The following is a 22,066-nucleotide window of genomic DNA, read 5'->3' on the forward strand; positions in this document are numbered from 1 at the left end:
TTAGTCTTTCATCCTGGCAAAGAGTTTGCAGTGGTAGAACTGACGGTCATATGACGATCTGAGGTCTCGTGTGAAATGCCAGAGTTATGTGATAAGCCCTGCTCCTCAGTCCATTCAGTGCGTTAAAAGACCAAACATGTTGCCATACTCTGTTAACCTGTGTCAGCTCTGTCATATCTGACACTGCTCTTGACTATTATAGTGTTTGGCTTTAGTTGCTTTAGGGGTGTCATATTGTCACAGCAAATTTCAGTGCTGTCACTGGAGGTTTGTGCGTGTTTATATGTCTGCAATGCAGGATGGGTGAAAGCCTGTTTACATTCATGCAGATCCACTGTGTCTGAACAATGATGTGAGTACACAGGCACAACGCTGGCACTGAAATGTAAATTATGCATGGGGCACCGCTCAGAGATTCCAGGGACTGTGTGAGAGCAAGAATACTGGCCTTGGTTTGTGTAGTTTCTGTCGCAGTGGAAAAAAAAAAAAGGAAAAGGCTTATACTGTGTTCGTTTGGGCTAAGGCAGCTATGACCATTTACACAGTGGGAGTGGACTCACTGACACACTGCTGGGAAAAATTTCATGCAAATGGTTTGACTGAATAAGCATTTGGGTCATTCATTCCAGTTTGTTTCCGCTCTCCTTCACCCACAGGTTGCCAGGCTCTGATTTACTGTATGTATGTCAGTCTCTCAGGCCGGGCAGACATACGGGTGCGTGCACCATCCTGTGGCTTGTGGTTTGTCATGTCATTGAAGCTCGGTGTAAGCTGGAGATGTTGCATGACTGAGAGATGTGTGGTAGTGGGGGGGTCTGTGAGACAAGTCCTGACTTGGCTGAGAGGTAGGGCAAGTGTATAGTATGTAATAATCTATTATTTGTCCATGTGAGGGTGTCTGGAGACATATTTGTTCTGGGCTTGCTTCTGATTCTTATTTTGTGTGTTGCGTGAGCCTGCAAAGTTTTTGGTCTACATTCACTGCAGTGACTACTGCATGGGCATCTGATCTGTTTTCTCACTATGGCAGTCATTTGGTGCAGTGGTGGAAACCATCAATGGTGAAATTACACAAACACATCAGTAGGGAAACTGATGAAGCACTCATTATTTCCACCACACTGTCCTGGTGAGGGATCCAAACACAGCCTGTTGCCAGCCATCCCATAATTCTCAACTGTTGTGGCCATACTGACTGGCAGGCCGGTCAGACAGTGGTCCGTGGCAGCAAAGCCCCTCATCTTTGATTCCAGTCACGTGTGTTCTCAGACAACAGGGCTTATGAATATTTATGAGTCATTAGCATCCCACTGCCAGGCTAGTGCTCATTTCGCTGTGCTGGCAGGTTTCTGCTTCCTGTCCTCATTGAAACAAACCCCCAAAAGGTCAAATGTGTTTATACACAGCACGACATACAAATCACAGACATGACAACACGTACAGCCTGTCCACAATAACTAAGTAATTATAAAGGAATATAATGTTGTGACCCAGGTCCCCCTAAATGGCCATCCTGTAAGCATTTTATATGAATACTGTGTCTGTAATGAGGCCTATATAGGCAGAGATAGTTATTGCACGTTTGAGAAAAGCTGGATTATTTGGTGATTGTTTGGTTCTTGCTTCTTAAGGAATGCCATGTAAGACAAAGTTAATGCCCATGGTGACACGCTGCTGTTTTCACAGAGAGATTAACACCACGGACTGTGTGTGTGTTTCTTTTAGATAAAACGAATGAATGCACACCTTATTCAGACATACCCCTCATTCTCGTTAACTGATTATACTTAAGTTATAAATACTCAAGTATACTCAAGTTTATTTAGAGCCCAGTATCACTTTACAGTCTCAAAGGGCTTTACATGCCACAACAAACAAAACAGGATGGCACCCCCTGACTTAATCCTCATGGTGGGCAAGAAATAACTCCCCAAAAATCCAGGTGTAACAGGAATAACAGGGGGGGAAATGGGAGAAATCTTGAGAAGGACCACAGACAGACAGGTGTGCAATAGGTGCCGACCTAGCAGGCAATTACAATTTCAAGTAAATACAATCAGAATACAAACAAAGGGGATGACGATGCTGACTGGAGGCTGACAGGGGGATGACAGATGAGAACACCAGGATGGATCGGTCCGGAGGGCAGGAGAGGTCAGGATCACTGGTATCTCAGGAGTAGCATGTGTGGCTAGACAGAGAGAGAGAGAGAGAGAGAGAGAGAGAGAGAGACATTGTTAGAAATGTTCATTTCCACATAATGGTTAAGAGACAATGTACATCATATGTCGAGTGTAGGCAAGACTAGCTATTACAGCATAGCTAAAAGAGAGAGCTGGAAGGTAATACGGACATTAGGGCACTCTGGCACTCTGAAAGCTAATACCCTGTTTACGAATAATATTACCTAGAGGTAGCATATATAAAGAAATAAAGCAGTGGGCCTAAAACAGAACCTTGCGGAACACCAGACTTTACCTCAGTATGTGTAGAGAAGTCACCATTTACATCAGCAAATTGATAACGATCAGGCAAGTAGGAACTAAGAGGGCCATTCCCTTAACTCCAACAACATTTCCTAGTCTTGGCCTATAGTTGGACAGCGAACAGGGGTCAAGGTCAGTTTTTTTTAATTGGGGGTTTGATAACTGCTAGTTAAATGGATTTAGGTACATAGCCAATGCTAAGGGAGGAACTGATTATTTTTAGAAGAGGTTCGATGTCTACTGGTAGTACCTGTTTGAGGAAACGTGTAGGTAAGGGATCTAATACACAAGTTGGTGATTTTGATGAAAAAAATTAGCGAGGTTAATTCGGTCGCTTGAAGGGGAGTAAAACATTCTAATCACTGATCTGATATAGTTATATTGTTATCTACAGTGTTAGTTATCACATTATCTGGTTTTAAATTTATAGTCTGAATTGTTTGCCTGATATTTTCAATTTTGCTACTGAAAAAATCACCATAAAATCGTCACCACTGTATATTGACAGTGTACATGTTTCCAAGGTGCTCTTATTCCTAGTTAGTCTTAATACAATATTAAATAAGAACCTAGGATTATTTTTGTTGTCTTCTATTAGGGTGGAAAGATACATTGATCTAGTGGCACTAAGAGCTTTTTTTTTTAGCTCAGGAGGCTCTCCTTCCATGCTAACTGGAATACTACCAATTTAGTTTGGCGCCATTTATGTTCTAATTTTTGAGTGGTAAGTTTTAAGGTGGTGTGTGCTCACTATACCAGGGAGCTAGTTTTTTCTCTCTAATTATTTTCTTTTTAAGTGGGGCCACATTATCTAAAGTGTTGTGGAACGTTGACTCCAAGGATTCAGTTGCCTGATCAAGTTCTGTGGGATGTGACAGTGATCCAATGAAAGTTGATAAATCTGGAAGATTATTGAGTAGCTATTGAGTAGCGTAGTAGCTGACGTAAACATATGTTTATTTCAGTAACATGGCGAGGTGCATATATTATTACTAAGAAACATTTTGAATGAGATAAGATAATGATAGCTTCAAATTGTGGAAATGTGACTATACTTTCTATATTTGATTCGAGTGTTAGCATAAGATTGAGGGTGTGACCACCATTATGAGTGGGCCCTATGACCTTCTGATTAATCCCTACTGAATCTAGAATGGACACAAACGCTGTTCTCAGAGGATCTTCTGGGTTATCAAAATTAATATTTAAGTCTCCAACAATTAGAGATTTGTTTAAAGAAACAACGAGGTTTGAGATGAAATCTGCAAATTCACAAAGGAGTTCAGAGTACGGTCTGTGAGGTCTATAAATAATAATTAGTGTTATAGACTGCATAGACTTCTTTTTTTTTTTTTTTTTACATATGTTATGTCTGTATAGTGTAAATGTAAATCTCTGTGATTACACACACACTGTGCACTGAATTCGTCCTCTGTACTTAACCTATCCAACACACCCATAGTGCACACACCAGATGCAGGCGCAGTGGGCAGCATTCCTTGCACCCAGGGGGCATTGGGGTTGAATGCCATGCCCAAGGGCACACAGCCATCAATGTCAGTCCTGGGAATCAAACCAGCAACCAGTCGGTCACGAGTACGGTTCTCTAACCTCTAGACCATGCACCTAACCTCTTCAAACTGACTCAACTAACTTTAGGTAAACTGGACAAGTTCAACAATCAGCTGGTATCACCGCTAACAACACTGTTACTACACTACATGTTTGGTGATTGGTGAGCATTTACACATTAAATCAAAGAAATACAAGATCATTGATGTGACAGGTACATCCGCCAATAGAGCTCTGTCATGTCACGTGACTCGTTTTGTTTCCACCGCCATGTTGGCAGGAAAAGCAAGAGCAAAAATGAATGGGCCAGGATAGATTTCATGCTGTCAGAGTTCACTGCACACTGTAATTCCAAGAACATTGAACACTATAATGCAAAACAGTGCAAAACTTGGTACGTTAAACATTACTGACCCTTACAATGCCTCCAGGGATGCTTTTCATGAGTATTGAAGTATTGGCTAAAAATTGCTTTGTCGTCACTGAACACATAAGCAGCCATGGTCTAGAGGTTAGAGCAGAGGTCCTCAACCACCGGGCCGTGGACCGGAACCGGGCCATGGCACATTCGCTGCCGGGCCGCACGGAAAGGATAAATAATTTATTTTTATTTTTTTCAAAAGATTTAAATTCAGTACCGTCGAAAGGAGGACAAATAGGCATCCGTCCAGATGTTGCGCTGGACAGAGAGCTGAAAAACCGGTCTGTCCATAAGCTGGACATAGGGCCACCCTACTCGTAGAGCAGCAGTAGTTTTGCACAGGAACAAACCGGAAACCGGCAAACTGGTGTTGAAGACATCTGAGAGAGTGGAGAGAATTTTCTCATTAACATGAGACACATCATACCACATTGCTGCCCTGTGAACCTCACACAACTTCACTCACACACTAGTATTAATGTCCCAGAGCTGAGTATACAGGCACACGCACACACACACACACTCTCTCTCTCTCTCTCTCTCTCTCTCTGTCTGTCTCACACACACTGATGTCATTTGGAGCTGAGCTAAGGTTACATTGATGATAGGTGCTCAGAGGGTTCAATGGTGATCAGTCCAGCATCACAGGACAGAGATGGATCTGGTGATGTGAGGAGAGCTGGTTCTAGTGAGAGAAGCTGGTTATGGTGATGTGAGGGGAGCTGGATCTGGTGATGTGAAGAGAGCTGAATCTGTTGAGAAGAACTGGATCTGGTGATGTGAGGAGAGCTAGCCTGGTTTGGGTGATGTTGAGGTGAATGTATGCGGCAGGTCAGTGGAGACCAGCTCTCTGGTCCAAACTCTGAATCAGTAACTGATTTGTGTGCAGTCCTCAGAGCAGGGATGTGTGTGTGTCTTTGTGTGTGTTTGCCCAATGGAAATGCCCATATGTCAGTAGTCTTGAGAGTGTGTGGTCGGGATTAATCAGTGGAAAGGCTGTGTGGTGTGTTGGATTTTCTTGTGATTTTACAAGTAAACGAACTGGACCAAAAGCGCTTGGAGAAAAGCTTTATTTGATGGTGGTGGAATCCGGCAGCACATCTGCCTGTGCTGAAGCTTAACTCAGAGAACTGTTAACATTATCGGCTAAAGTCGGCTGCCATTTGCCCATTACCAGTTGTATTTTGCCGTAATCAATTGCTCTTGGCTCCAACTGTGTAGGGGTTGTCAGGTCCGCAGACCTATTACCCATAATTCCCTGCTTGACCGCATGGGTAATCTGTACCCATCTTCTCAGATTTCACTGTAACGGTATTGGATACAGCAATGGAGCCAAATACCAGATGCAGTGATGACGCAATTTTCGCCATAAAACCGCGGAAAATTCCAAACTCTTTCTCTTTCCAGCTCCGCAATTCTGCAACTCCCTAGCAGCGGCTCGCTGTAGCAGCAGCTCGCTAGCAGCGGGTGTCTCTTTTCTCTGCTGAAGAAAAGGACAAAGTAACAACGAAGTGAGATATTTGTACAGCCAAAGTTTAATGTACTTTCTCTCGCGCAGTTGCAACTTTAACTTCTACTGGCTAGTTATACTGTAACGCACACAGTATTCGACCGAAGAAAAGACGACCAGATCCCTTTTTACTTCTTTAAACGTCGATTAACTAAATCAAGAACCCTTCAAGATCATCATACGGGCCACCGAGCCCTGAAGGTCTTCAAGTGACAAGGAACGGAACTTCTTCCTGGACTTGCGAATCGCCCTGCTCATCAAGCCATCAAAGACGCATCTTTGGTCGCCACGCAACGAGCTATTTAAAGTAAGGCTGGCATCTGGGCACACTTTAGTATTAAGATTATATGCGGTTTACATGAAGAAAGTGTTATCATTTGAATTCTTTATGATTTTAATGTACACACTATTTCATGTACGCTGCGGTTTTTAGCCATTTATTATTTTCTTATGAAGGATAGATCTGGCATGCATTCTCTCTCTTTCTAACTCCCTTTCTCTGATTGCACACCAACATTGGGATTACTACATCCACATACCACGCATACCTCTTGCCTGTGCACATACGCACAGCCTCTCTCCCTCGCTCCTCCTCCTCTTCTCTGTGCGCCTGCGCACAGCCTCTCTCCAAAGAACTCCTCCTTCTCTCTTCAGTGCGCAGCTGGGCACACGCCCACATACACGCACGCGCTCTCTCTCTCTCTCTCTCTCACACACACGCACACACACACACACACACACACACACACACCCTCACTCATCTCTGGTCTAACACTCATTCAGTCCTACACTGAATGCCTGTACATAGACTCATCACCATCTTGTTACCATTTACTCTTTGATCATTCTATTTGCTGCTGATTATTGATTGTACCATATCAGTATTAGTTTGCCAAGTAGTATTGATTATGTTAATAAATAGTATCATTGAAATAAACTGTTGTCCTGTCTGTTTCTGCCACAGTATTCACTGAATGCCAACCTCTGCCATCAAAGCACTCCCAATTACCTTCATCTAACTGGTTGTTCATGAGTGTTATGGATTTAGTAGTGTAATTGTAATACATTAGTACTGCAATACTCTCTAAGACCGTAGCACAGTGTTACAGCTAGCTTATCCCATTAATCTTAGTTGTTTAATTAATAAAATATTGAACACCAAAATTAATGGTTAATAAATTATATGAGACTGATTTATGAGACTGATTTATTAATCCTGTTACACCTACATCTTTTGGTGTCCCGGTGTTAGGATTGCAATTGTACCTACAACTGTAACGTGGCACCAAAGGTGTGAAGCTTTCTTTGTATCTATGGTAATAAGACCATCAGGTTAAACAGTTCTCTTATCCTGAACCATGTCTGTTCAGGTGTTACTATAATCTTACAGGTGTATGTGGGGTAGTGAGTGTAGCGTGGGTGTGTCTTTGTGTGTGTGAGGGGTAGTGAGTGTAGCATGTATGGTGTATGTGGGGCAGTGAGTGTAGTGTGTGTGTGTGTGTGTGCTGTTGGCAGCGAGTAGTGCTCTCCTATGTCCTTGGTCTTTGTCCCACCCGTCATTCAGTCAGCATTAGGGGGGTCATTCAGTCAGCATTAGGGGGGTCATTAGCCCAGTGATTCTGGTCTCACAGAAGGCTGGTACTGCTCTGAACAGTCATTAATGACACCTGTCTATTCCAGGTCAACCTTGCAAATTTGGACCAGTGTGGACGGTGTTATGTCCCAGCTCTAGGGGTTCTGGGGCACAACACAAAAGTGACGGAGATATTTACAATTTTTAATTACACCAAAATAAAGAAAGAAAAAAGAAGAATAGCATCGGGGTTTGCCAAGGCCAAAATAATAAACAAAACGAAAATTAACTATTTTGGAAAATTTACCTATTCTACCAGAAAAGAAACAACAAAATAAAGACAAACACTACGCTGGCTCCCTATCTAACCAAAAACAGGAGAAAACGATAAAGCCACAAAAAAAATTGCAGCTCACCCCTACAGCTCCCAGGGCGGAAACAGAACAGATGTTAACCGCACACATATAACTACAAACACTCTTATGTACAACTACAACAGAAAACGAATACTACACTCACAACAACCCACACAAACAACAACTGGTTTCTTTTTGGTAGACAACAGAGGAACACTTAACAAACACAGTATAACACAACTAATCGCTCAAAAATAAATCTGTCTCTATTTGTTCCTCCCTCTCTGCTGGTCTGATCGTCTTTTAAAACCTTCCCCGCAGCCTACAGGAAAATCGACGGGATCCCACAAGGCTTCGTGGAGCCAATCCCGTCGCCACTCATCTGTAGGGAGACACACACCCACACAACGAACCAACAGCAGCAAGACACACACACACACACACACACACAACAAAACAACAGAAACAGACACAAGAACAAGAACTAACGACCGAGGGTCGTAACAACGATAATAAAGGTTTGGAGAAATCTCAGAGAAATGTCAGGGTCAGTATTTCACAATGAATATCAGGACCCTGGATAGATGTGAATCCTACTGGTCTGTAACCCAGTTGTTTGTCACTTCTGTATTCACATCAGCACTAAAGAGACTCTTTGGCTCTTTAAGGAGGACAGAGAGAAGGAGAGAAACTGAGGCTTTGACCCTGTTTTTGGTGGTCTGTTCCTCGCCTCATCTGTGTCTGAGTTCATAAAAGGCAAAAAGTTTTCTCTCTTTGAAGGTTATGTAATTATAGCGAGAGGGTGACTGCTCAGAATATTAATATTTTATATGATGCACCAGATGGTGTGCGGCTTTAGAACATCTTTACAGTAGTTTGTCCTGTGGTCAAAAAAAGAGAGAAGGTTTCCTCATTCTGTCCATTCTGTGGGATCCCCAGGTTGTGTGTGTGTGTCCTGGAGGCATTGTGTTTGGATGCGCTCTTACTGACATGATAGTATTGAATATTGAATATGGTCAATGGCCAATTCCATTAGTTCTCCTCAGTCTTGTTTGCAGACCTGGCAGCAGTACACCCAGCCTCTTTTCCTTTAGGGTGTGTGGATGTATGTATGTGCGTGCAAGTGTGTGAGTGTGTAGGTGCATGCGTGTGCATTTGAGTGTGGGTGTGTGTGTGTGAGTGGGTGTATGCAAGTGCACTGGTTCAGCCCCCTGAAAAATGATCCGTCAGTGAGCAGTGTAGACGTGTGACCGCCAAGAGGGTCCAGCTCACTCTTAAATTACCCCCCCACGGCCAGACGCCACTTCACCTGCTTCACTGCACAGAGCATGGCTGTGTGTGTCTGTGCTGTTTCTGAAATGAGAGTGAGAGAAATGGCTTAACTGAGTCACAGAGTGGTATTAAAGAGTTCCCATCTGGCAAAGGGATCTGTGTGACTGATGTGAGTAGTGTTTGTGTGGGGGACTGAAATGGACAGAAGGAGGAGGAGTGTGGTGGCATTGTGTTCTATCTGAAGAACAGGCAAAAGGTCAGAAACATTCCTTCACCTGGAAAATGATTCACAGGATATCAACACCAACTAGGAAGAGTGGAAATCAAGTCACTGGGACAATTCAGTCCCATTCCTGCACACTTAAGTTAGGGTAGTTAATGGTCCAGTTACTAGAGTTACTGGTGTGTGTGTTTGTGTGTGTTGTGCTTGGTTTGTAAATTGTCATCTCCCCTTTGTTTTTGTTTCAGAAGAGGAGTTGAGGAAGCTCAGAGAAGAAACGAATATTGAGTCTTTGAAACAGGAGCTGGAGAAAGAGAAAACCAGAAGACTCGACCTTGAGCAGAAAATGAATGAAGTTCTTAAATCAAGGTAAAGTCCAGTTGAGGTTATGTATATTTAAAAATGACACACTGTCATTGGTGATTAAGTGCTCCACAGTGTAGCATCCTCTGTCCTTTAACTCTGTGCTTTGAGTTCCCTGTAAATGCAAATAGTGAACAGAGTAGGGGTGTGTGATATTGACAAAAAAAACGATATCTCGATATTTTCTGGGATTTTGACGATAACAATAAGTAGACGATACTTTGCATCCTTCAAAAAACTGTTTGTAAAAGTCTTACATTGTACTAGCTCACTCTTGTTAATAGTATATTAATTGTTGCTTACTAATGATATTAATGCAAACAACATATTTGAGGAAAACTGGTCTTATTTATTTACTTAAAACTGAAGCATTTAAGTAAAAACAATACAAAACATTGAAATCACTAGTGCAAATATTATTGAGATCAAACAGTGCAAGTATGAGTAAACCATTTCAAAGTGGCCTACAGGATTAACTCTGTAAAAATTTGCACAAAGACAACAGAAATTATTATGAACGAGAGCATTTTAAACAGAAACTTCCCCTTAATTTCAGACATAGTCTGCAGATTGCCATCCTTTGAGCAACATTCGTCTTTTCAAAGCCAAACCACCTCCATGCAAGTGAGGATGATCCATGTCTAGCAATTAAATCTAATGACGTAGATTGCGAGGCTGGTGGTATCTGTATTTTGTCTCCTGGCATTGTTTGTCCACTCGTTTTTAAATTCAGTTATGCATTTTAGGCAGCCACGCTAGCTTAATTTGTGGTGTGGTGACCATGTACGCCTGTACTAGCACAGTGTACGTACTTTCAATGCGCACGCGGAGTAGTCTATCATACTAGGCTACATGACACAGTGAGTGACAGTGTCAGCTCGCACATCATTAAAACAACAAATAAGACATTATCGTAGATGATATATATCGCACTCCCCTAGAACGGTGACTATCAGAGTGTTCAGGCCTCCTCTAATTCTAAAGCAGAAAATAACTCATAGCTGTGACTGTTGGTTTCTCTGCAACTACACTGACCCTGCACTGACGTGTCCAAATCAAAAGAGGGTGAATACCTTTGATAGCTGCATTGTGAGGATTTTTGATAGCTGTTGTAATTTTTTGTAATCGAACATGACATTTGCCAATCAGAGCCGAGTGCTGAACATTTTGGTTGACGTCTGTTTTCTTGTTTGTGTTTTCTGTAGACTAGAAGACTCTCCTCCACAAGCCCCTAAATCACAGAGCACTGCCCCCAATGGAACAGGTGAGTTAAGCATGTCACCCTGGCTGCCAGACTCCCAATGCAAGGTCTAGTCAACAGTCCACAAGTCTGAATGAAATGCTTTTCCACTCTGCTGCTCCAGGCTTTATACTGTAAACCAGAGTGTAGTTACTCAGTGAATGTGACAGAAAAAGGAAACCAGGCATCTGTGCATTTTACCTGAAGGACTGTCAGGACAGGAAACTTGTGGGAGTTTGAAATCATTTAGTTACCAGGCACAACTCTATCAAACCCACCGCCTCCTCGTCTCAGCACAAGTCTGCTGTGTGTGTGTGGGTGCATGTATGTGTGCCTGAGTGTGTGTACGTGCATGTGTGCCTGAGTGTGTGCGTGTGTGTGAGTGTGTGCGCATGTGGTTGAACAGCAGGAGGAAGTATGGGTGTAAGTGGCATGCTAGAAAAAGGTCGATGAGATGGGGAAAAAGGGAGAGGAAAACTGATTCATTTCTGTCCTCTCCAGTGTGGTACAGACACAAATATTACTCCATACTCCATACTCCATTGTGATTCATTTGGGTGACCTGTATAGTGTTATCACATTACATTACACTACATTTTCTTTAATGGAAAATATATATTCTCTGTTGAGTATGTTTTGGATAACTCGCTTCTCAGACCTCCAGTTTTGCCATCTCGGTGTGAATGCTATGTGAAGACTGTAGCAGAGAGAAAGTTCTGCTGAGAGTGCACGCTTGCTCTTAACTTCCTGCTGTAAATTCTTTTTTTTTTGGTTGCTATTTTTGAATTGAGAAGTGTGGAAGAAGGGAGTTATTTGGGGTTAGCTTTGTTCTCAGATCAGCAATCATGCTGAAGGTTTGGAGCCTGACTCTGCAGTAGTCATGCTTTTCAGATGAGTGGGAGCTGTGTTGAATCTAGTCATACTCTGGACACAGCTCAACATACTGCCTGGAAACCACTCTCCTCTAGCCTTCAACAAATGAATCGCATTTTCTGTACTCTGTAAAGACCTCTTCAAGCATTTTTAATCCTCAGAAATTTGGAGAGGGGCAGTCCTTTTGGTTAAACATTGCAAATGGTGGGTCTCAAACATGCACTCTGATGGGGGGGTTACTGATTGGAGTAAAGTTCATGTCTGTTATATGACAGGAGACAGGCAGAGGGAGACTGTTTCGTCCAGACTGTGGAAGTGGGTCTATGATCGATTTGGCATTTACATTGAGGACTTCCGTTTCCAGCCTGAGGAAAACACTGTGGAGACAGAGGAACCGCTAAGTGCTAAAAGGTAATTCACCAAAAACAACACGTTCCCCAGTGGAAACTTTTCCTTTCCTTAACAGTCCTGTGTCATTTGACTTGTTTATTGGTGCTTTGCTCAAATAGATAACTTGTGTTTGGGCAGTTATTGTTATGATGAACTACAACTGGGCTATTTGGCCAAATATTTTATCATGATAAAAATGTCCATATCAGTCAATATCGATAATCATCATGATAAGTGTCAAATCATTGTTTCTTTCAAAATTTAAAGGCTGATTTTGCTCCTTAGTTAAGGTTGAAGAAACCAGATGATTAATTATGGTTTTGAACTATTCTTTATGGTCAGAATATGACAAACACTTGCCAAACAGCAGAACATTTCATAAATCTGAGGTAGAACATTCAAAACAATTATGATCATTTTTTTCCAGCATCAAAATATGCATGAGTAAAATTAAGTAAAATCCCTTTCAGTCCTTTTCTCCTCAACAAAATAAATATCTTAATAGAAAAAGTATGTGCTGCAGTGTGATACAGCACACATGTAAGGTGGCTCAGGCTGCAAAATTTTAAAAGTGTTTTAAAGGATAATGTCAATAAATAAAACAATAAATAGACAAAGAAATCTTAATTCTGGTCAGCATGCCAAACCCTTTGTACAGACAGTTTGAAACACTTTGTAAGTGTTTTATGACCGCTGCATATTCTCAGTGTAGGAACGACTGATTGGTTCACGACTCATAACCACGGGTCTTCGGGATTGAGTCTCTCATTCATTAATCACATGGTTACAGCAGTAACATGACCAATACTGTTTTTTTTTAAATTAATTCTTCAAAGGAGTACAACAACTTTAACAAGGTATTACAACATAGGTACAGTAATACAGTTTAATAGTAAAACATACATGTACACGAAAGCACAGATACATACGAGAGCACAAACACACTCACACAAGGAGAGTGCAAGTGAAACTTGAAGTGTTTATTATTAGGGCCCAAGCCCCAAGTGGTGCGAAGACCCTATTGAAACTGTAGTGTTTATTCTTCTTCCTCTTTTTAGTCCAAATGAATCACATTTTTGAGGGGCGTAAAGTGCCCGAAAATCACAAAACTTTGCACGTGTGTCAGACCTGGTGAAAATTTACGTATTATATGGGTCTCGTGCCAGGTTGTGGCAAAATGGCTCAACAGCGCCCCCTACAAAATTTCAACGAAGGCTTGCCATTGGCTTTATTTTCACCTACACCTATTAAATTCGGTAGGCACATGTAACATACCAAGACTTACAAACCCAACAGGAAATCCGACATTTTGAATTTACCGTGCAATTTTGCCACGGTTTTTGCCATTTCCAGGCCGTGTACTTCAAGGAACTCTGAGGTTTTGTTGCTCAGCTCGTCTGTGGGGGGCATGGCAAATTTCGATTTAACTCGGGCATACATTGTCATATCTGCCCCAAACTTCCCAGGATTGACAAAGGTCCCGGCCTGAAGGCATCTACAGGCCAATATTCAGATAAAGTTACAGCGCCACCTACTGGCAAAAAGAAATATCATGTTTTATACTTTGATGCACTGCTCCCTGCAGGTTGACCAGATCCACATCAAATTTGTCAGAAAAGCCTTAAGACCTCAATGATTCATTATTGTGATAGTGAGTTTTCATCAAACGGGGTTGCCATGGTAGCACGACGAATTTTGATGATTCGCCATAGAACATTAGGTTGCCTTAACTCAAGTATACATCGTCCAATCTGCCCCAAACTTCACATGATTGATAAAAATCCTGGTCTAAAGACATCTACATGCAAACATTCAGTCTTAGACATAGCACCTCCTACTTGCAACAGGAAATGACATGTTATTTTTATTTTCATGTACCCCTCCTAGCAGGTTGACCTGACTCACTTCAAATTTGGTCAGAAAAGCCTTTAGACCTTAATATTTGTGTTTGTTTGCCAATACCCCAGTAAGTGGGTTGGGTATATTGTGTGGTACAATGGTTTTCAGCCTGAATTCTTTTAGCCGTTGCTGTGGCTATGTAATCTGACACACAAATCAGATGTGAGTACATCTGATACTGGATGATGAAATGTAGGGGTCATGGATCGCCAGAGGGGCGAGGGCCCGTCATTGCCGCTTATGGCTATATGTTAGAAATGCTTTTGTCTTCTCGCATTCAAAAAATAAATGTACCAGCATTTCCTCCACATGACCACAAAAAAAACATTTGTTATCAGTGTCCATATATTTGGATAAGACAGCATTCACAGGATATATCTTTTGGAGAATCTTAAAGTAAACCTCCTTGGCTTTATTTGAAATGCAGTATCTACTGGGCAGAAGCCAAGTTTTCTGCCAGTCAACATCTAAGGTATAAGATCTCCAATAAAATTTCCCTTTAGGTGTAATTCTTCTTTTAATTTGAAGTATCTGGCGAATATGTTTGTTATTACATTTTTTGTCTACTATGTCAGTTACTATGACATAGTTTTGTCTACTATGTCACCTTCCAGAAGTAATTTAGATTGCACTATATTGTCCAAACCAAAAAATAGGTGACTTTTAATAAGTTGGACTAATCCTGGAGGAATAGCTTTCATTAATAAGTTAAAGTCTTTGAAAGGGACCAGGAGGCCATAATGTGTCAAAAATTGCTCATATGTCAGCATATTGCCAGATTTTTCAAATAAAGAAAGAATGTTATTTATGTCATTGTCAAACCATCTAGGGGAAAAAAGTGTTTCATTCTTGACTGTAATTTCTGCGTTGTTCCATATAAGTATTTTGTGAGGGGAGAAGTTGTGAATGAAACATAGCTTCCAAGCAAGAAGACACTGTTAATGGAATTTAGATAAAGTAACAGGTAATTTAACAGGAGAATAACTGCATTTTAAAACAAAAGAGAGACCACCTATCTTGTTAAATATATGATTTGGGATGAAAAACCAAAATGAGCTACACAGTATAAGACATCTCTTAATCCAGTTGACTTAAAGTATTAATAGTGTCAGCGAAATCCAAAAAGTCCAGACCCCCATGGGCTTTACAGCTGGAGAGTGATTCCTTTTTAAGCTTATGTGGTTTGTTTTTCCAAATAAAATCCAAGAATATTTGATCAGTCCCCTTTACTGCTTTGTCTTTAATAAATAATGAGAGGGGAGGGTATACAAAATGAGACTGTCCATCCGCTTTTGATAAGAGGACTCTACCAAGCATACTTAAATCTCTTAGAAGCCAAGAATTAAGAATATTTTTGGATTTAGTAGTCTTTCTTAAGAAATTTAATTGTTGTCCAACAAGTTTTTAGTTATGTGAATACCCAGATACTTAACCGTGTTTTTGACTGGGATATTGTCAAATGAGGTATCATTACACTCAAGGAGTGATAATATCTCAAGCATGAGACAACTGGTTTTTGTCTTGCAAAAAAAAAGAGTAGTGTCATGTGCCAGTTGTGCAATCTTAACTTCTCTCTCAAAAATTGATATGCCCCTTAATTCCAGATCTTGCACAACACTTAAGGATAGCAGTTCTGTGACCAATTAAAACAAAAAGGAAGAAATTGGACAGCCCTTCCTAACACCACACTATATCTCAAATCTTTGTGATCTATTACAGTTAATTAGAACAGAGCTGTTTATACCTATGAAGAACATTTCAATTATACCAATAAAGGGATCACCAAAACCAAATAAGGGCTTGCAAGAGAAATGCATGTTCAGTGGTGTCAAAGGCCTTATAGAAATCGAGGAAGAGGATAAGAGCCTGAGATTGCACTAAATCAACATAATCTAAAAGATCAAGCACCAATCTTACGTTATTAGTTATATGTCAATTTTTAATAAAACCTGTTTGTGTCTCTGAGATGATACTATCAAGGCCAGTTTTTAATCTGTTTGCGTAAGACAAAGCCAAAATCTTATAATCAGTGGTCAAAAGTGTGATAGTGCCAGTTGTCAGTTAAGAGTGTGTCTTCGTTAGTTTTAGGGATGAGAGAGATAATTCCCTGTTTCATCATTGTTTGTCATCTCTTTCTGACTTACACATTCTTTATACATACAGAGCAAAGGAACCTTAATATATTCCCAGAAATGAACATAGAATTCTGCTGAAATCCTGTGAATATACTAGAGTCACATATTGCTTTGTAATCAGGAGTAATGGGTCCATTTTTCAATTTTATCAATGAAGGTTATACAACTATTAGAGTTAAATTTGGAGGAGTAAAGATTTCCAAAAAACCTTGTGACAAATTTGGAAATTAAAATAGGCTCACTACTATTAACACCATCGATATTAAGAGTAGTCAAAGCTTTTTGACCATTTTGTTTTTGTAATGCGAAAAAATAACTTGAATTCCTTTCACGTTCGTCTAATTATTTTGCCCTTGATCTTATAAAGGCTCCTTTAGCCATAACCAAATAGTGCTCATCAAGCTGTAAATGAATGTCTTTTATCTCTAGCTTTTCTTTTTCTGTGATATTCCCTTCTGTAGTTAACTCATCTATTCTCTTTCCTGGCTTTGTCTCTGTTTGATTTGTGACTGCTTTAATCATTTTACTTCTCTTAATGGCAATATGTATGGTCTTATATTTGAAGAATTCCCACTTTTGCTTACATCCCTCACTTAGATCAGTAAATATTTCACCAATAAGATTTTTGACGCTATTGTTAAAGTCCCTTAATAAAGCATTGTTCATCTTCCAATAGCGTTGAAACATCCCAGTGGCCACCCAGCCTATTCATTATCTGCTTATGATCAGACAGTGGGGCAAATGAGTGTTAAGTATCTTTAACAAATGGGAGAGCAGACTGAGAGATTAGGAACAAATCAATTCTTGATTTGAGAGTTAAGCTTCTGTTTGACTGGGTGAGGTCTATTAAATCAGAGTGAAAAACTGCCAAGTATCTACCAAACAAAGATCAGAGCATAAGGAAAAAATCAAATTATTTGAAATTGTACCTTGAGTGGTCGTAGGTGGTAATCTATCTAAGTTAACATCAATGCATTCATTGAAGTCACAACCTAAAATAATATGAGAATCAGTATACTTGTCCTGCAACAAATTGAGATTATTGGACATCTGAGCAAACAAAGTCTTGCTCCAGGAATGAGAATTATGTCCATAAACATTGCTGTCTTGTTTTAAGACAATATTCATCCACCTACCCTCACTTGACCCAACCACCTCTAGCATTTCCCCTTTAAATCTGTGTAAAAGAATGGCTACCCCAGCTGAGTGATTACTTCCATGACTACAATGTATTGAACTCCCCCACTGAGTCTTTCAAAATTTAGCATCCAGTTCACCCAGGTGTGTCTCTTGGAGCAGTACTATATCTGCATCACTCTTACAAAACAAGAATATGGCTTTCCTCTTCACAACATCATGCATTCCTCTCACATTCAAAGACAGGAGAGACAATGACCTGAAAACATACTCAATAACAATAATGGACTGGAATTAACATCCAATACAGACAGGAACTTTGGAGAACTTAAGAACTCACCTACCAAAGGAGAGGTGGACAGCAACCATTAGAAATTATGACACAGTGTGAAAGGGACTAAATGAAATGAAAAATTCAATGCTCAGTCTCCTAAACTTTTGATGAGAAGAGAAAGAAGTTCTAACAGAAATTTCCCAGCAATTTACACCTGAAATGTTGGTAAAAATTGACCTAAATAATCCATAGATCAACTAAAAAGATACAAATCAGAATATTATCCCGCTGAGTAAGTAAATGTCCATTTTAAACAAAATAGTTAAAAGGTAATGAAAGAGTAGGCCTAAATCAAAATATTGGACTGAGCACAATTCAGAGTGTATTGAGAGAAAGGTGGCATATACTTATCTGTTAATATTGAAGAGATATGTTATATTTAACCAAAGTGAACCTCATCTGGATTAGAGGGAAAAGAAATAATAATAATAATAATAATAATAGTAATAATAATAATAATAATAACAATAATGAAATAGGAAGAGCTTCCATTTCGTACTTGACACAAAGGCTGAGCAGGGTGTTATTAACTGAGAGGTGTGGCTAAAAGCCCCATACTGACAGTTTAAGTTTACTTGACATTTGAGAAGTGGTGTTTCTTCTCATCAATTAGGGCAAACGAACTCCTGAAGGAAACCTTCTTACCATCCTCTTTTGCTTTCTTGATCAAAGGCTAAAGTTTATTCCTGATGGTTCTGTCCTCTGGAGCTAAGGGCTCTGTGATGCGTAGATTATTCTCAAGCAAGAATCGACATTTCAAGGCAGCGTGCCAAGCCTCATCCCGAACGTGTCGTAGTGCAAAGAGAATGATCATCAGCCTGTCTTTCCTGGCTACTTCGGGACGGAGACGATGTGTGCTGTCAATGGCAGCATGCGGGATGTCACAGATACCAGGTGCCATTCGCGCCAGGACATCTATCACACACTCTCCCCCCCCCCCTTCCTCTCTTCTCTTGTAATTTTAAAAAATCAAGATGCCTATCATCGTGTCTACTGCCGCCAACTCCCTCATGCTTCGTTTTTTTGCACGGAGGTTTCTCAGGAGTGTCAGAAACAGCAGGAGCAACACTGATGTTACTTTGAAATGTTGAGCTTTCATCATGTCACATTCGCACCTCTTCTTCACCACAGTCCAACGGGGAGTGGATAGTGCTAAAATTAGCACTAGCAGACAGCGTATCTTCCATATTAGGCATCTTCACTGTTGACGTTTTCTTTCCAGTTCTCTTCTGTTTACGTATACACTCAACACTAAGTAACTTTACGTAGTTAATAAACATATCAAACGTGTATATTGTCTAAGTAATTAAGTTACTATAGGTTGTACTACCACTTCACTTGAAGCTTTTGAAAAGCTCACAAAAACACAACTGCCTACATTGACGCCATCGTAGATCCCCTGACCAGTGCAGTTATTACGGATGAGGAGAGCTTGCTAACGTTAGCTGATCAATCAGAACATTTCCGATCTACCTGTCAATCAGGTAGCGCTTCTTTTATGAATATCTGAAGCTGCATCCAAAACCGCATACTACATACTGCACACTACAGTTGCATTGAAGTACATACTGCAGGAGTACGCACTAAAAGATTGTAGACAGAAAGTACACTAGAATTTGGACGCACTAATGCGCCAAACAAACAAATTGCGCCACATTTTTGCACGTGAGCTTTATAATCGCAATGATGACTACGTGTAAACAGACACAGTGGTACATTTAAAAACCCTGACTGCGCCAGCATGTTGCTTACGGAAATTGTCCTCTCTTTTATTTATACTAAGACTTCTAACATTTAAATAACGTTTACAGATCATTTAAAAGATTCCTGACAACTATTTATTTACACATATAAATATTTTTAGTAATTTTAAAACAGCTTCTTAAGATCTGTACAGTGGCTGTCCCTTACATTTGAATATAGAGTTGTCCGCCATCTTCTCAGTCACAAATGACCGTGTCAGAAACGCCCCTTTTTTCCATGTGGCCTTATGGGATTGAAAAGTGTCCAGTGCTCGCATACTTCGTTTTTCCAACAGAAGTAGTATGTCATCCGGGTACTATTCTGATACTATTCTATGCATACCATGTATTTGGACGTACTACTAATGATGGCGTACTGTTTTGACGTACTATTTAGTACGTTAGTATGTGGTTTTGGACGCAGCCTGAGTCTTCCGTACCATACTACATTTCGGAAAGCCACTTCCGGGTCACAAAAAATGGTAGTCCGGGAAACAACAGCGTTTCCGGATTTTGGCTTTTCATTTCAAAAGGAAAATCCGTTGGCTGCCAAGTACATGGACCATTTCCTTAGCTAGCTAGCTGTGTGTAAGGTATGCTGAGTGGATGCTTAATTGGCTTTTCCGTTGGAACGAGTTTATACACTACGGGTCCTAAATGACCAGGTAGGATAAAGTGAAAAGCTATCATAGAATGAATAGAATGATATTTTTTATTGATAAGCGCAGCGCTCTCATACGGGCAATTGAACATATTGTACACAGTGTTCTTTGGAGATATGTGTATGTGTGCGTGTGTGCGTGTGTGCGTGTGTGTGTGTGTGTTTGTGTGTGTGTGTGTATGTGTGTGTATATATATATATATATATATATATATATATACACACATACATACATATATATCTCCAAAGAACACTGTATGTGTGTGTGTGTGTGTGTGTGTATGTGTATATATATATATATATATATATATATATATATATACACACAGCCCTGGAAAAATTAAGAGACCACTCCAAATTTCTCTTAAATCAGCATCTCTACATGTATGGCAGCCATTCCATTCCAGTGTCTGTTGAATTCCAACACAAGCACACCTGATTCTACTTAATGAGACACTGATTAGGTGATCACCTGAACCAAATTTAATTTAACGAGGAAAAGTATAAAAACCACTCTTGTGGTCATCACTGTCCTTTTGCAATAGGACGAGCCGGATGGCAAAAACAGTGCTGGTACTCGCTCAAAAGTAACTGGAATAAAAAAAATAACTATTGACCATGCCAAAAGAGTTGAAAAAAAAAGTTTTGAGTGAGGAAAAGAAGGATTCCATTCTGGCTTTACTGGCAGAGGGATACAGTGAGCGTAAGGTTGCTTCAATCCTTAAAATTTCAAAGATGGCGGTTCATAAGAACAAGGTCAAGCAGCAGACATTGGGGACAACAAAGCTACAGACCGGCAGAGGGCTGAAACGACTCTCCATTGAACAGGATGACTGCCACCTCATTCAAATGTTACTCAACAACCGATGGATGACATCAAGTGACCTACAAAAAGAATGGCAAATGACAGCTGGGGTGCAGTGCACAGCAAGAATGGTTCGAAACAGGCTCCTAGGGGCAGGGTTGAAGTCGTGCAAAGCTAGAAAAAAGCTCTTAATCGATGAGAAGCAAAGAAGATCCAGGCCAAAAGACCATAAGGATTGGACTGTAGAGGACTGGAGTAAAGTCATCTTCTCTGATGAGTCCAATTTTCAGCTCTACCCAACACCTGGTCATCTAATGGTTAGACGGAGATCTGGAGAGGCCTACAAGCCACAGTGTCTTGCACCCACTGTGAAATTTGGTGAAGGATCAGTGATGATCTTGGGGTGCTTCAGCAAGACTGGAATTGGGCAGATTTGTCTTTACGAAGGGTGCATGAATCAAGCCAAGTATAAGGTTATGCTGGAAGAAAACTTGCTTCCTTCTGCTCGTACAATGTTCCCCAACTCTGAGGATTGGTTTTTCTAATGCTCCATGCCACACAGCCAGGTCAATCAAGGTGTTGATAGAGGACCACCGGATCAAGACCCTGTCATGGCCAGCCTAATCTCCAGACCTGAACCCCATTGAAAACCTCTGGAATGTGATCAAGAGGAAGATGGATGGTCACAAGCCATCAAACAAAGCCGAGCTGCTTGAATTTTTGCGGCAGGAGTGGCATAAAGTCACCCAACAGCAATGTGAAAGACTGGTGGAGAGCATGACTAGACGCGTGAAAGCTGTGATTGAAAATCATGGTTATTCCACCAAATACTGATTTCTGAACTCGTCCTAAGTTAAAACATTAATACTATGTTGTTTAAAATATGAACTTGTTTTCTTTGCATTATTCGAGGTCTGCAAACACTGAAAACATATTTTTTTGTTATTTTGACCAGTTGTCCATTTTCTGCAAATGAGTGCTCTAAATCACAATATTTTTATTCGGAATTTGGGAGAAATGTTGTCAGCAGTTCATAGAATAAAACAAAAATGTTAACTTTATTCAAACATTTATCTA

The 22,066-nt window shown here is 40.5% G+C and overlaps 1 protein-coding gene across 1 annotated transcript in view; it reads left to right on the forward strand.

Moving 5' to 3' along the window:
• gramd4b (GRAM domain containing 4b) overlaps positions 1 to 22,066 on the forward strand; it is a 42,630-nt gene that overhangs the window by 12,091 nt on the left and 8,473 nt on the right. Inside the window, exons 4-6 of the mRNA XM_030765974.1 lie at positions 9,659 to 9,779; positions 10,979 to 11,037; positions 12,162 to 12,297. Coding sequence (XP_030621834.1) covers positions 9,659 to 9,779; positions 10,979 to 11,037; positions 12,162 to 12,297 — 316 coding nt within the window. The remainder of the gene's footprint in view (positions 1 to 9,658; positions 9,780 to 10,978; positions 11,038 to 12,161; positions 12,298 to 22,066) is intronic.

This window comes from Chanos chanos, chromosome 2 (assembly GCF_902362185.1).
Source record: "Chanos chanos chromosome 2, fChaCha1.1, whole genome shotgun sequence".
In the NCBI taxonomy this organism is placed as follows: domain Eukaryota; kingdom Metazoa; phylum Chordata; class Actinopteri; order Gonorynchiformes; family Chanidae; genus Chanos; species Chanos chanos.